General features: G+C 28.6%; 1 protein-coding gene across 2 annotated transcripts in view; it reads left to right on the top strand.

Annotated features, from left to right (window-relative positions):
* Positions 1-8,338, top strand: part of LOC123291847 (protein amalgam-like) — a 57,408-nt gene extending 49,070 nt beyond the window's left edge. The window contains exons 2-7 of one of the 2 annotated variants that reach the window (XR_006534982.1): positions 4,166-4,390; positions 5,277-5,759; positions 5,925-6,316; positions 6,996-7,170; positions 7,594-8,068; positions 8,124-8,338. Coding sequence is in view for 1 of the 2 variants with exons in the window: in XM_044872277.1 (XP_044728212.1) it covers positions 4,166-4,390; positions 5,277-5,759; positions 5,925-6,316; positions 6,996-7,170; positions 7,594-7,700 (1,382 nt within the window). In the remaining variant the exon portion in view is untranslated. Of the gene's footprint in view, positions 1-4,165; positions 4,391-5,276; positions 5,760-5,924; positions 6,317-6,995; positions 7,171-7,593 lie in introns of both variants that reach the window. The other variant, XM_044872277.1, reaches the window with a different exon arrangement.
* The last annotated feature ends 6,029 nt before the right edge of the window (positions 8,339-14,367 follow it).

Raw genomic sequence — 14,367 nt, 5'->3', positions numbered from 1 at the left:
TATATTAAATAAAATAAAATAAAAACGTTAAAATTATAAATAGGTCATCATACATATTTTCAAATGTATATAAATAAATACTTCACTCATGATATCCAGCTACATTATACATATAGACCGGGATATAATGACAGAAAACGTTCTCCCATTTTCTACTGCATGCTTTTTAAGAATTAATAGTTAATCCTAAAATATGAAAGATAGAAGAGTTATTGGCAGCTGCACGTCATAAGGCATTTTTGTAAAAAAATTTAGTGGTTTTTCGTGATATTATATTGCCTACCTTTGTAACATAAGATAGTTCAAACAAAATCAAGCTTTAATAGTTGATGGCATGCAATTCACAACGGCCGAATGGGCTCAAAGGGCTACGTAAAATGATAAAAAAAGCAGGACATATCCATATTTTCAAAATGCATGCCGATATAAAACATTAAAATTTCCATCATAAAAACACTCTGCAAAAATTGGCATGCGATCCTCGTATGACTAACAGTGAAAAACCACTAAATTTCTAAAATTGACGAAAAACCATTAAAATTCTTAAAAAGGTATGCGGTAGAAAATGGGAGAACGTTTTCTGTCATCATCTCCCGGTCTAATAGTACTGTACTATACTGTACTACTGTATGAGTACGTGTATGAATGTATTCTTTGTAAAATATTCTAACTCACAGCATAAGCTATTAACGATGCATACAAAAAACATTCTAAGAAAGTAAAATTGTTGGTACTCTTCGATATAAAGTTCGTCCTATACTTCTCACAAATATTCTCAAAGATCATCCTAAATATTTCACCCCTACAAAATCCTGAAAATTTTTTTTAATTTTGGCCTTTTCACAGTAGAATATAATGGAGAAATTTTTGTGCTCAAAATTGATTTAAATGGACGAACAGACAGAAGCATGTTCTGCTCGTGGTCTGTAGTTCTTTGAATGTTGTTGTCATTATGTAAAGGGGCTGTTGGGGGAGCCTTTTTCGGTAATGGCGGATAAAATCACTGATGCGCAGGTGGAGGATGTGACGGTGAAAGTGAAAATCTGCTCGTAATATGTAATATGTCCGCCCTTTTTCCAATATGATTTTCCCTTCATTTGCCATCATTTATCCCCTTTTTGTTCAAAATTTCTTTGGTTTTTTTTTTTGGCACGGATCCCTTATTTTTTTGAAAATAACCAAAATTAAATTCAGTTCTGCTAAAGAATGTTTATGTAAACTTTAAAGAAGATTGGACCAAGAAATCACGTTATTTCCATACGAATTTGCGTCCCCTATTTCAAATCCTTACAGTCCTTTTTTCGCATTAGTAGCTTATGTCCTTCCTCAGACTCTAGACTATCTCTGTACCACATTTCAATTCAATCGGTTCATTAGATTAGGCGTGATTGCGTAAAACACCGACAGACAGATATATTATTATAATATTAGTAAGACGTTACGTGATTCTGCAATTATAAGTTGCAAAGTTTCACTGGAAATTTGCTTGCTCCATTCTTTTACTTTTGCTTTAAGCTGTTCTTATCTCTTAATTTTAAAAGAAAAAGAGCAAGTTTGCGCAGGATTTTTTTTCATAAACATATTATAGAATACTAAAACTTTGCTTTGTTACAAAAACTTTTGCCCGACAAAACCTGGCACATAAACAAAAGCATTTAGTAAAAACATTAAAATTAATTAAATATTATAAATGCGAAAGTAACTCTGTCTGTCTGTCTGTCTGTCTGTCTGTTACTCTTTCACGCCTAAACGGCTGAACGGATTTTGATGAAATTTGGTATGGTGATAGATGATAACCTAGAAATGGTCATAGGCTATAAATAATCACGCCATCGTTCTTAGGGGGTACGCAGTAGGCAGATAACTAAATTGAGTTTGTGATTTTTAGTCGTTTTTGTTGGGACTTTTGCTCTTTCACGTCTAAACGGCTGAACAGATTTTGATGAAATTTAGTAAGGTAATAGATGGTTACCTAAAAACGGATATAAGATCAAAATGATCACGTCATCGTACTTAGGGGGTAGGAAGTAGGCAGAAAACTGAATTGAGTTAGTGATTTATGGTTTTTGCTGGGAGTTTTGCTCTATCATGCCTAAACGGTTGAACGGATTTTGATGAAATTTAGTTAGGTGATAGATAGTAACCTAGAAAAGGATATGGAATATTATGGGAGGGGTTAAAGTGGGAATGTTGCCCAGCAAAGCGGGTAATTCACAGCTAGTTTAATATAAATACTCCACTGTGCTTCTGGCTAAACAGCTTGAATTAGTTCTGCCAATCGTACTTACTTTAAAGTAAAGTACATCTATCTTATTTACATTGACGGGTACTTTTTTTTGTATTGAATAAAATGTGGTTACCAATATGGTTACCAACACAGGCCTAAAACGAATGCTATTAAACCAAACCCAACCGCAAGGAAGCCCACTAAATTCAATGAATATGCGGCTCACGGGGCACAAATAACAAACTCAAATTTTTTTTTCATAGTGCAAATAATCAATTTTGTTATATCATCGATATAAAATAAGGTAAAAAAAAAAGATATTGCGTTTTATTTCGGGAACCCTAATAGAAAAGTTGGATCTAAAATTTGTTTAATTTTTGGTGTCACGTTAAGGACTAATAAAATAATGAATATATTCAAAAATATAATATATTCTTCGTGCCACATACAACTTCCAAAAAAGACGCTGATAAAAATTTCAGTTATATAAAAATAGAATGATGATTGGGTATTTAAAAAAATACTTAAAATATATACCAGATGTTTTATTTGGTGCCCTTGTAAGTGTGAACTCAAAAATAAAACCATTTTAATTAAACTAATTTTTATTTATTGACCTTCAATAATTTTTGTCAGTATTATTTAATTAAACAAGAGAGCTCACATTCTTCATTTAAAATTAAATTATTTTATCGGTAGGACGGAAATACTTTTAGTTTTTTTAAGACTTTTGATCTTTCGTATTTGTATTTTTTTTTTTTTTTTTTTTTGACATCGAAATACCATTAAAAATTTTACCGAAAATAAAATGAATTGTCATTTTTGTTAATAGTTGGAATGGAGTCAGTGAAGCTTAAAAATTATCAGTTTTTAATCTTCAATATAAACTCACTAACTCATATAACCAAGGATATAAAAACAATTAGGAATATTTTAAAATATTTTTGGTATGCTGTAACTTCGTGAATAATAATCGTATCGAGACGAAAAAAATTCATCTTTCTTGGACATCACGCTCGACGCTATTCACTAATTGCGTAAAGAAAGCATTTTATAGATTTTTTGTATTTTTCAAAACTCCCCACATAAAGTAAAATTTTTCTGGTATAATCAATGTAAGGATATAAATTGATTCCTTGTAGTTAATTGTCGTAGAATGCTACATTACCGATCGTGCAAGGCTTTTCCGAAAAACCTTTTTTTACATTTTCGCAAATTTTGCTGAATCTTTATATTATTTTGTGACGAAATGTGACCTATTTTACAAAAAGATTCCATTAAAAGCTACTATTTGAGCACCAAACGGATTTCTTGTGAATCATACAAGCTGTGAAAATGATTGGCAAAAAACATGAACAACGTATACTCCGATTTTTTCCAAAGTATTTGTTCTTAAAGACAACTATTTTTCTCCTTAGTAAAAAAAATCATGATGGCCACATTACTAGAAAATCTGGAAATGTCAGTAAATTCATATTGTAATGGGAATTCCCTAATAAAATAGAATAGTCAGGGAAGTTAAATTAGTTTCGTAACAAAGATGGACATATAACTCGATGGATAGCATATATGATTTACATTGAAAATTTAATATTATTTTCTAACAAATTTAAATAAGTAATTATGTTACTTTACATTTAAAAAATATTATTTATACAATTTCGTCAATTTTGATACAAGAATTGAAAATTAGTCATAGCTCAAACACCCAAATTATCCACCGGAATGGCTGGCGTCGATTTGATTGTCTCTACTGCGTACTACTTTCAAAGCAATTTAAAATTAAAAATTTTTGGATCAAATCACCTTCAATATTTGTATCGAATAGCCAAATTCACCTTATATAACATTTTCTAAATAAATATAGGTTTCAGAATATTAAAGTTGAGAGAAATAATTAAAAAATAAATACCTATAATTTTTTTCTTTTTTTTTCAGTGCACTTAAAACCAGAACCAATACCGGATCAACTCGGTAGTTATTATGATAATCTCCCCAACGATGAAGCGTCCGATGAAGGAGATGAATATGATTCGTATGATGACAACGAGGGTATCATATCTCCAACCGATGATGAAAACGCAAAAATTATTAGTGTACCTAAAAGAATTTCAGCTTTAGAAGGAGATAATGTTGAATTTGAATGCCAAACTGACAAACAAGGTAAATATAAAGTTTGAACATTTTTTTAAATTATTTCTATCTATTTTAACCGACTACGCCAGAAGAAGGGTAATGATTACGAGTGTATGTATGGATGGATATTTGTTTTTCACGCTCTGTATACATCTGTAACCTAAATGGATGAATTTTAGCGGAATAGATGTCGTTAAATTCGTATTATTTTTGAGACTAATACAATTATATATAAAATTATAAAAATTAAAATCAATTTTTGGGTGCCATATTATACGTATATTAAAGTCGCTATGTAAATGTTAATAGTAAATTAGAAAATGGAACTTTTTTTTAAACTATATACGTATAACGGTGTCTGCGCAATAGCGGATTAGCCAGATAGAAAGAGTAGCAGATGCTACAGAGCCCTCGCAATCCTATTTCTAGAATTCTACAATTAATTCATAAATAGCCATACTTTGCCTGACCCGCCTAGCCCACCCGCTAAACACAAACTTTACTTGCATCTCTTGGTTATAATTAGATATCTTCAATTCATAAATAATTATAATATTTTGGCATTTGCCCGGCTGCCTTCCTACCCCTTAGATGGGGCCTTGATGCCTAATATATGCTTATTTAAAAAAAAAAGATGTCATAGATCTTTTAGTGATTACAAATTCGAGTGATGAAGATCTTTCAATGACCCTGAAGATCGAAGTCAAATTTAAGGTCTTTCAGTGTTATTCAAACTTGAAGGTCAACAACTTTTGCTAGAAGCATTTTTCTATGTCTAGGTTACCCTAGATATTTCCCATTTCCTATTATAAAGTGGCTAAGGAATTCTGAACCATACTGGTTATTTATTATTCTTGGATAGTTAAAAATATTAAAATGCCTTAGTTATTAATTTTCTATTTTCCATTTTTAGGCTTGTCATTTGTCGTACAATGGTTTAAAGGGAAACAATTGATATTCCAAGATGATTTGTTTGCATTAAGTCGTGATTTAAAAGGTCATTATCGTAAATCTGATAATAATACATTAACAATATTAAATGTAACAGCTGAAGATAAAGGTGATTATATTTGTCAAGTTAAAGCAGCAAAAGATTTAACCATAAAGCATCATTTAACTGTTAAAATTCCACCAAAAATCGTTCGGATTTTACCAAATGATAATTATCAAGCCGTATTAAATGATCGATTAAACATGGTTTGTGAGGCTACTGGCTCACCACCACCAAAAGTCAATTGGGCAAAACAGGGTGAACGATTACCACAACTAAATAAACGAAACTCAAGTATAATTACATTTGAAAATATTAAATTACATGATGCTGGTACTTATCAGTGTATGGCTGATAATCAAGTTGGCGATCCAGCTATTTCACAAATTACAATTCGTGTTGCACGTAAGTAATAATTTTCATATTTTCATTAGAAACTTTGTTACATCGAAGGACCTTATAAAATTTTGTATAGGATGATCTTTTCAATAAAATTATAAAATTTAAAAATAAAAAATTTTTGCGAATTTACTAGTATAGATAATTTATAAAAATTAAATATTCTTCCAGATAAACCACAGATAGAAATTGAAAAATCTACAATTAGTTCTGAAAAAGATTATACATCAGTGTTAACATGTATTGCACGAGCAACTCCACCAGCTCTTACAGAGTGGTTTAAAGATGGTAAAAGAATTGAAACAAACGAAAAATATAACATCAGTAATCAAGGACACTATCATATATTGCAAATAAAGAAAACTGAACAATCAGATTTTGGAAAATACACATGCGAATCGAAAAATGGTTTAGGTACAACAAAAAAAGTTATTGAATTGACAGCGTCACCAGTACCAATTAAATTTGAAGCAGAGCCGAAAGGTCATAAAGCCATTTTCAAATGGTCATTCCAATCACTTGCTCCTATTTTATTATATGATTTACAAGTCAAATATCCCAATGTAAGTTGCTTCTATATTTAATCCAATATATACTTTATACAATAACCATAAGTACACTCTCTGTCAAAAAAAAATCGCAAGAATTTCAGATTGTACTTCCTTTAGATCTTGATATTTTGTCGAATTTCGTTTTGTTATAATAATTATTATTGTAAACAGACGGAAGCTGTAATTGGGAACCTATCATCCATACCTATGAGTTTTTTAGAATAAGTTTCCTTGAAGACGAGCTTTATTCGAATCCAGCGGCGGTGAAGAACATTCCCAAAACACCTATCCACGTTTTCGAATTGAAACGCTTCTTAAAAGTTTCATCACCTCCACATGCTATTTCAATGAACAAATTGTTATGTGAATTACTCGTTATCATTTAATATTTGAATCAGCACAAATCATTTCTACGAGAAGTTTCAATCTACTCCTCTCGTGCTAGGGAATATATTCGAAAAAAGATTAAAGATATTCGAGAAAAGATTAGTCACTTTTATTTTGAATTTTATAGGAACAATTGCTACTTAAGCTTTTATCGGCAACTGAAGCAAAACGATATTCAAAAAAATCATTAAAACAACTAATTTTCATAAAATATCTAAACAACAATCCTTATATTTTTAGCATAAGTGACACTGCCTAGTTAAAAACTTTTAGAATTAAAAAATTATTTCGATTTTTTTTTTAGTCACATTATATTGGAGTATTTAATGATGATTGTAATCCTGGAAAAGAACCAGTTGGAAACATTTACTCTGTACAATGTGAGTATGACGCTCCAGCAGTAGGGGAATATGAAGCAAAAGTTAGTGCAAAAAATACTTATGGAGAATCTCATTATAAAATCATCAAGTTTAAAATCGGTGAGTTAAAAATTATAATTTGTTAAAAATGATAAACGGTTCTGTGAAGCATAAGAGTCTCCGATTTAAAGTTTTTGACAGTCTCCGATTTAAAGTTTTCAAAATTTCAATTCTTTGATATTCAGAATTGGATCGATTTTATCAATATAGTAGAAGGCAGCAGATATAGAATTTGAATATAGCAGACTCGACAAACCCATTAACATCCAAGATGTTGATTTTTTTTTTTTTGCAAATAACTTGTTGAATTTTTTTTATGCATAACAATTAAAATGAAAGCCAAGAAAGAAAAACACTTGGGTATCAAATAATATTGGCCATTTAGACACTCAGACATACTTGGGCTCAAATCTACCAAAAGTTTAAAATATTTTTTAAATTAGTTTTTTTTCTTTTAAACATTAAAGTTTTAATTTTTTTTAGATCCAGCACCGGAAAATATTTCTACTGGCTCTGGAAACAGTTTACAAACTACGTTTGTTTTATATTTATTGGCAGCTGTAACAGTAAACTTGTATTCAAAACTCTAACGTATAAATTTTATACTTCCATAAGAGAATCCTCCTTAAATACAAAAAAGTTAATAATATTAGTGTAAAAAAATACTAATCTATAATTTCAAATATAGTAATCAATAATATTAAGGACTCACTCACTGTAAATGATCTTGTAACAGTTCGTCCTTACAAAGATTGATTACTATACTTGAATTGGAAAATTATTTTAATAGACAAACCAAAGATTCTTCTCACAAGTCAAAAGTTACAAATAAGTTTGTAACATTAATTTTTTGTACACATAAAATAAGAACTAAACAAAAAAATTACATAAAAACTATCCGCAAGGCAAATAGTCTGGTAGAATAAACCATGGCGTAAAGAAAACACAAAATCAGCCGGTGTGCAAGCTACGTATAATGAAATGCGCAGAATGAGACGAATTGCGTACTCAAGAAGTAGCATACTTTGCTTTCTTTACGCTTTATTTATATATTCATGAATTACCTTCGATCCACAAATCGTGAGAAATCTATGATATAAAAATTTACACAAAGATTACGTAAGTAATTATTTATGGTATAATTTAAGTTAGCATAATCGAATAATGTGTACAAGTTCAGCTATAAAACAAAAATGCTATATTTAAGTTAAAAATGCTTAGCTTTAAAAAAAAAAGTACATTATAAATTCTTAGACAATTTTTTATTTTTCTGTATACAATTTATTATACCTTGCTAGAAGAAACAATAACAATTTCTTTCTAAATGTTTTTTTTCACACTAAATTTGAATCAAACAATTTTAAATAATAACAATGGTCCAAATTTCAAGGTATTGGAAAAGAATTGCCAATTTTAACGAGTTTTTAATTTTAATAATCGTTTCACTTAAAACAAGAGTTTATAGTTGCCTGTAATTTGATTCCACTTGTTCTTTTAAGTGGAAAGAAGTTGGAGTGTTAAGGAATTTAATTCTTACTATCACAGTAAATTTCCTTTCCATAGGCGTAAGCGCATCACGCTTTAAAGGAGTTAAAACTAAAAAATGATACCTCTAAATACTCACTGATCGTTGAAAACGATCTCGAAATCGTTGTTCGACATCTGAAATGTGCATTTTTAATAATAATTTCTATTTTATTACTTTAATGAAATCTTCACATGTATACTTTAAATTTTCAGTAAATAATTAATAGAGAGTAAAAAATAACCTGGACGTACAGTATTTGAACGTGACGCATGTACACTGAGAAATTCTAGCCAAATACAATTTCATATTATTATGATCCTCAACACGATTCGTTTCGAAATTCAATAATAAACGAGACCCAAAAATGTTTATTGTTATATTTTTTAATTTTATTGCTCTATATAACTTTTGATTAAAATAAAGTACGATACGTATCATACTTTATACCTCTAACAAGCAAGCGAACGTTCTTTTAACTGAGATATTTTTCGTTGTTGATGGATAAAAAATATTAATTACTCATTTTTCATAATTTTGCTATAAACTAACTTTATGGCGAGGAGAATGGAAGCAATATATTCATTCTGTTTTCAGACAACTATAAACCTTTCAGTCTACATGAAAATTATCTCGTTAAACACTTTCTAATAAATTTTTCACATATTCTAGAATACGATTGAATTTTTTACAATTTAAAAGTTCAAAATAAATAAATTGAAATTATTATTTTATTGATAACGTAAACATATAATTTGACGTATTTTACCATTCTAAGTGATATATCTATAACATATCATATGGAATGGTAAAACACGTGCACATTTTGTTACGCAGAGATGATACATCATCTTATAAAAATGCAAAATGAAAATTAATAAAAAATATTCTTTCTTTAACCTTTGCCGTGAAAGAAAACATCTCAGCTTAATTAATTGTTATGGCTTTTTTAAATATTTATTTAAGTCCTTCATTATTCTAATGTCATAGAATAGGTACATAGAAATATATTTTTAACTAGTCATAACTTACATTCTAATTATTTTCGTTAGACAAATAAATTGTATCATATATTTTTTTAAATTATAATTTAACTAAACAATTCCGAGGAATCTACATATATTTTTTATTACTAATATGGAATCAGCACTATTTTTCGTACAACATATTAATTACTGCATTCGATAAGTCATTGAATATTTGTCGTTGCACGGAAAATGGTACACAATGAGCAAAATAATCACCCATTCGTAATAAAAACTGTAGAAGCAACTCGTTTGAGTTGTATACTATCCACTCAAGTGGCTCATAAATCCTCGTGGGCAATTGACAACAACGGAGTCGTTGCAAAATATACCATTACAATTCTTTTGAAGGTAATTTTTTTTTTACAATCCATTGAAGATTTAAGTTAAATATTTTTAGTCTTAGGTGATAATAGAGGAATCTCTAGATTATCCATTGCTTTTAATGTTCTACTTTTATACATTAGGTTTATGATGAGGCGACGAGAATATTATTTTTTAATTATTCAAAGTCATTTTCATGAATCAGCCAAATTTTTTTTAGTTCGATCAAAAGCAAATTTTTTTGCAACCCCCCAAAAAAATGGGGGTAATAAATAGTAGCATCACATGTCAATTTGTACAGAAAGAAAATAAAAGTTGCGTTATTTAAATTATGAAGCGATCCAAACAAGGATAATTAACTGAATCATCTACGCCTCTGTGAATAGCATTTACTACCATAGTAAATGTAATTTATGCAAACACACGCATTTGATTTCAACACAATTTAAGTCATAACAATCCATTAAGAATTCCGTAGTCCGATGATTGATTCAAATTAGAAATAGGTGTAATTATAGTCTTTTATCAGCTTGAAATAACTTTGAGACCAAATTAAATGGTATGAGATTCGCCCATACTAACATTTTAATTTATGGGAAATATTTGGAGATTAAATGAAGTAATGAAGAAAAAGTAGACCGTCCGATCGTCTGTTACCTTAATTTTATGTTATCCTTAATGCAAGGACTTTAATTCATCGTCGGAGCTTAATAATTAAGTGCTTTAAAACATTTGGTTAATATTTAAAACAAAAAATATTAATTCTCATATGATATTTTATATAAAAGTTTTGTAATGAATTAAAAAAGATTTTTGTACAATTTTTATTTGAAAATTAAAAAAGAAAATTTTAAATAGTAATTTTAAAATTAATAATTACTAGACAAATACCTTATTAAAATTTTAATAATATAAACTTTTATACAATTACATAGATTATTATGTAAAATTCGTAGGGGCTTTCACAAAACAATAAATAGTTTTTTAACAGTTTAAAGTGGATAAAGTGTATTAGATTTCTACCAATGTAGAGAATCCGCGGTGGCAACATAACGTGATTCTGCCTTCTGAACTTCTAAAAGGACGCCTTCCAAAAGGACATAATTTTCTGAAATATTATATCTTAAAAATCTTTAAAATAGCACATTTCAATTCACTATCTCCAAGCTTAAAATGGGTACAAATTTATTGACTAAAATACAATTGTCAATATGAAAAACATCAAAATTGTCAAAATTATGATAGTATTCTGCAGAATCAGTGATAGATCACTAAAGGGTGTGAAAGCTCTTATTCAGTACTTAGATAATCTGAATACAGCTTGTGTTTAATTTTAAATTTTTTTAAAACTGTTGTTTTGTGAATGCAGTTAATTTTTGAATTTTAGAAGAAACTTCAGAGAAGCTTGTCTACCTACATTTTTGTACTTTATAATTAATTTTATCTAAAACAAAATTTATACGTTAAAGTTTTCCTGAAAATGATTTAATAAAATAATGTATTTCATTGGTATTAGAGGCCTTTTATACTTCATACCTCATGTAGGACTTTTTAGCACAAACACGTCAGTGGTCACAGACCTTTGATTATACTAGACACTATGCAGGTATGTTTTACGGTTTCATGGTTCACGATATATAATTAATTAAAATTATACAAAAATATATGAGGTCTTATATGAATGTTGCCTTGTTCAATAACTCCGAAAATCGAGGATTTATAAAAAAATATTTTCAATAGATATAATAACGAAGTATCAAACGAATATTAGAAAAAATTCAAAACGATTTGCTGTATACTTTCTATTTAATTTTTTATATAATAATAATCAGCCTTCTATCTCTGTTGTTTATCGGAAGCATTAAAATGCATTATAACGCGTTAATGAATGGTATCATAATTAGTGCCAAAAAATATTGATAAAATATATTATAAATTTTATTTTATTCATAATAATATATAAATTAAAATTACGGTGCCTTTTATAAAAAAAACATAGAAAATTTTCAGATTATGTTTATGAATTTAAATAACAGATTAAGTATCACTAAATTTTACAGTTAATTTTAGTCAACTTAGTTTTTAAAAGTGTTTCTACGATTTTATTGTTAATGCGTATTAAATTCGATCAATAAAATATTATATTGTATTATTTTAATTTATTATAAATTTTTTTGTATCATTAGTAGAAGTGATTGTTGATATGACTAAAATGTTTCCCGCCTCGGCACTGATAAAATTACCTTAAACTGTTGCATTATTATAAATTGCCTCTAATATCAATCAAATTAGTCCTGCCCACTAAGAAACAATCTTCATTTATTATTTTTTTATAACAATAAATAATTATAATTTGATACACATCGAAATGAAAATTTTACTTAAAAACCCTTTACAAGCAAGCACAAATTAATTTACGTAAGAAAATGTTTATAAGTCTATAATAGTGCCTATGTAAAATAAATTTTTATTAAAAATTTTTTGTTTAAATTATATAATTTTTTTTAATTAACAAAATAGTGTAATTTATGTATGTATGCTTATTATTTGTAAATATATACATGTATAAATATTTGTTTTCAAAAATAGTTATATTAAATACTATTCAATAATTTATTTATGTTAAAATTAATGTATTTTGTAAGAAATTATATGCATCATTTATGTTATAGTCTAAGACCTTCATTCATCTGATAACCAGATGAGATATATTTTTTATGAAATTTTATTGATTGATAAACACGTCTATGATAGGTTATCTATCGAAAAGTATTCATAGCTATTTTTAATTACGTTATTTTTTTTTCATAAGGGTTCTTTGCAGGCAGGTCTGTACTATTATTTTCGATTCTAAATTATCTTTCTTCTGATACCAATTTTGATGAGTAACAGACGATGTAGTTACCTATGTTAACTTATCTCTTTATACTGTGTGACGTAACTACTCCGATCTGTTAACCAATCGAATTTGGTATCAGAAGAGAGATAATTTAATTACGAAAATAATGGTATAGGCTTGCCTGCAAAAAAACGTTATGGAAAAAAAATGATTAAAATTAATTTAATTAAAAATATCTATAAAGGCAAGCTATCATAGGCGTGATTATCAATCAATAAAAGTTTATAAAAAAATGTGGCTATCAGCTAGATGAACGTCATCCTTATACCGTCTCCTGAACTATTATATTAGAGTGGTGTAATCACTACATAGTATAAAACAAAGTCGCTTTCTCTGTCCCTATGTCCCTTTGTATGCTTAAATCTTTGAAACTACGCAACGGATTTTGATGCGGTTTTTTTTAATAGATAGAGTGATTCAAAAGGAAGGTTTATATGTATAATAACATCCATTAAATAGTGGAGAAGTACTGCTATTTTTGAGGTTTCTAATGTGATGTCGTAAATAAAACGTTCACAGTTTTTCTGTAGTGTATTTAGTATCAGCATTGCACCCGTGCGAAGCCGGGGCGGGTGGCTAGTATTATATATTATGAAAATCCCACAATTTCTAATTCCTCAATAAATTTTGCATTTTTTTTCTTCGCCCTACTGACATATTTGATTTTTGTTGAAAGCGTAATAATTAAAATGACTACCCTTTAATGCAAACGGAAACCCTACTTACCCTTTAATGCAAACTTCCTTTTAAGGCCAGATAAAGAAAAATTAATCAGCCGATATTAATTACTTTTTCATTATTTGACCGGAAACCATTCAGAGTGAAATAAAAGAGACAAGAAGCATACAGCAATTTCAAAGTAAATTTTCATTTTTAAGCAATTTTACAAGGGCCGACGATAGATTCACGTTGGCTAAAAAATGCTTTTAAATAATTTATTTTTATTACAGGGGGCGCTAATTTTTTAATTTGCCTACGAGAGTAATATTTCTCTCTGTACATAAATGATCAACGATCAAACGATAATTTTGATCAAACATTAACGATTAATCAAATTAACCATTAAAATAAGCCGTTTAGCGTTGATATATTAATAAATTTTTGCGTTCAAAAATGGGACACTATTACAGAAGACGGAGGTATTATAAATATAAATATAATAATATAATAAATATTTATATTCATGCAGTATCATTTGATTATATCACAGTTAGTATGCTTGAATCGGCAACCATAAGATCATACTGTCGCGTCGTGAGGCACTCGTTCTTTTTTTGGATCTATTATTTCCCAGGTCTATTTTTTCCAGATCTATTTTTTCCGGATCAATTTTTTCCAGACCTATTTTTTTCGGATCACTTTTCCGGTTTATTTTTCCTAAATCGTCTGAGGATGGCAAACGATCTTATTCCGTATATACATACAGTGTGTCTCCGGATAGAGGTAACTATACTTGTAAATTTTCTTATTTTGCATTTTAACAA

This window comes from Chrysoperla carnea, chromosome 2 (assembly GCF_905475395.1).
Source record: "Chrysoperla carnea chromosome 2, inChrCarn1.1, whole genome shotgun sequence".
NCBI lineage: Eukaryota > Metazoa > Arthropoda > Insecta > Neuroptera > Chrysopidae > Chrysoperla > Chrysoperla carnea.
This window is presented reverse-complemented; position numbering and strand designations above follow the sequence as displayed.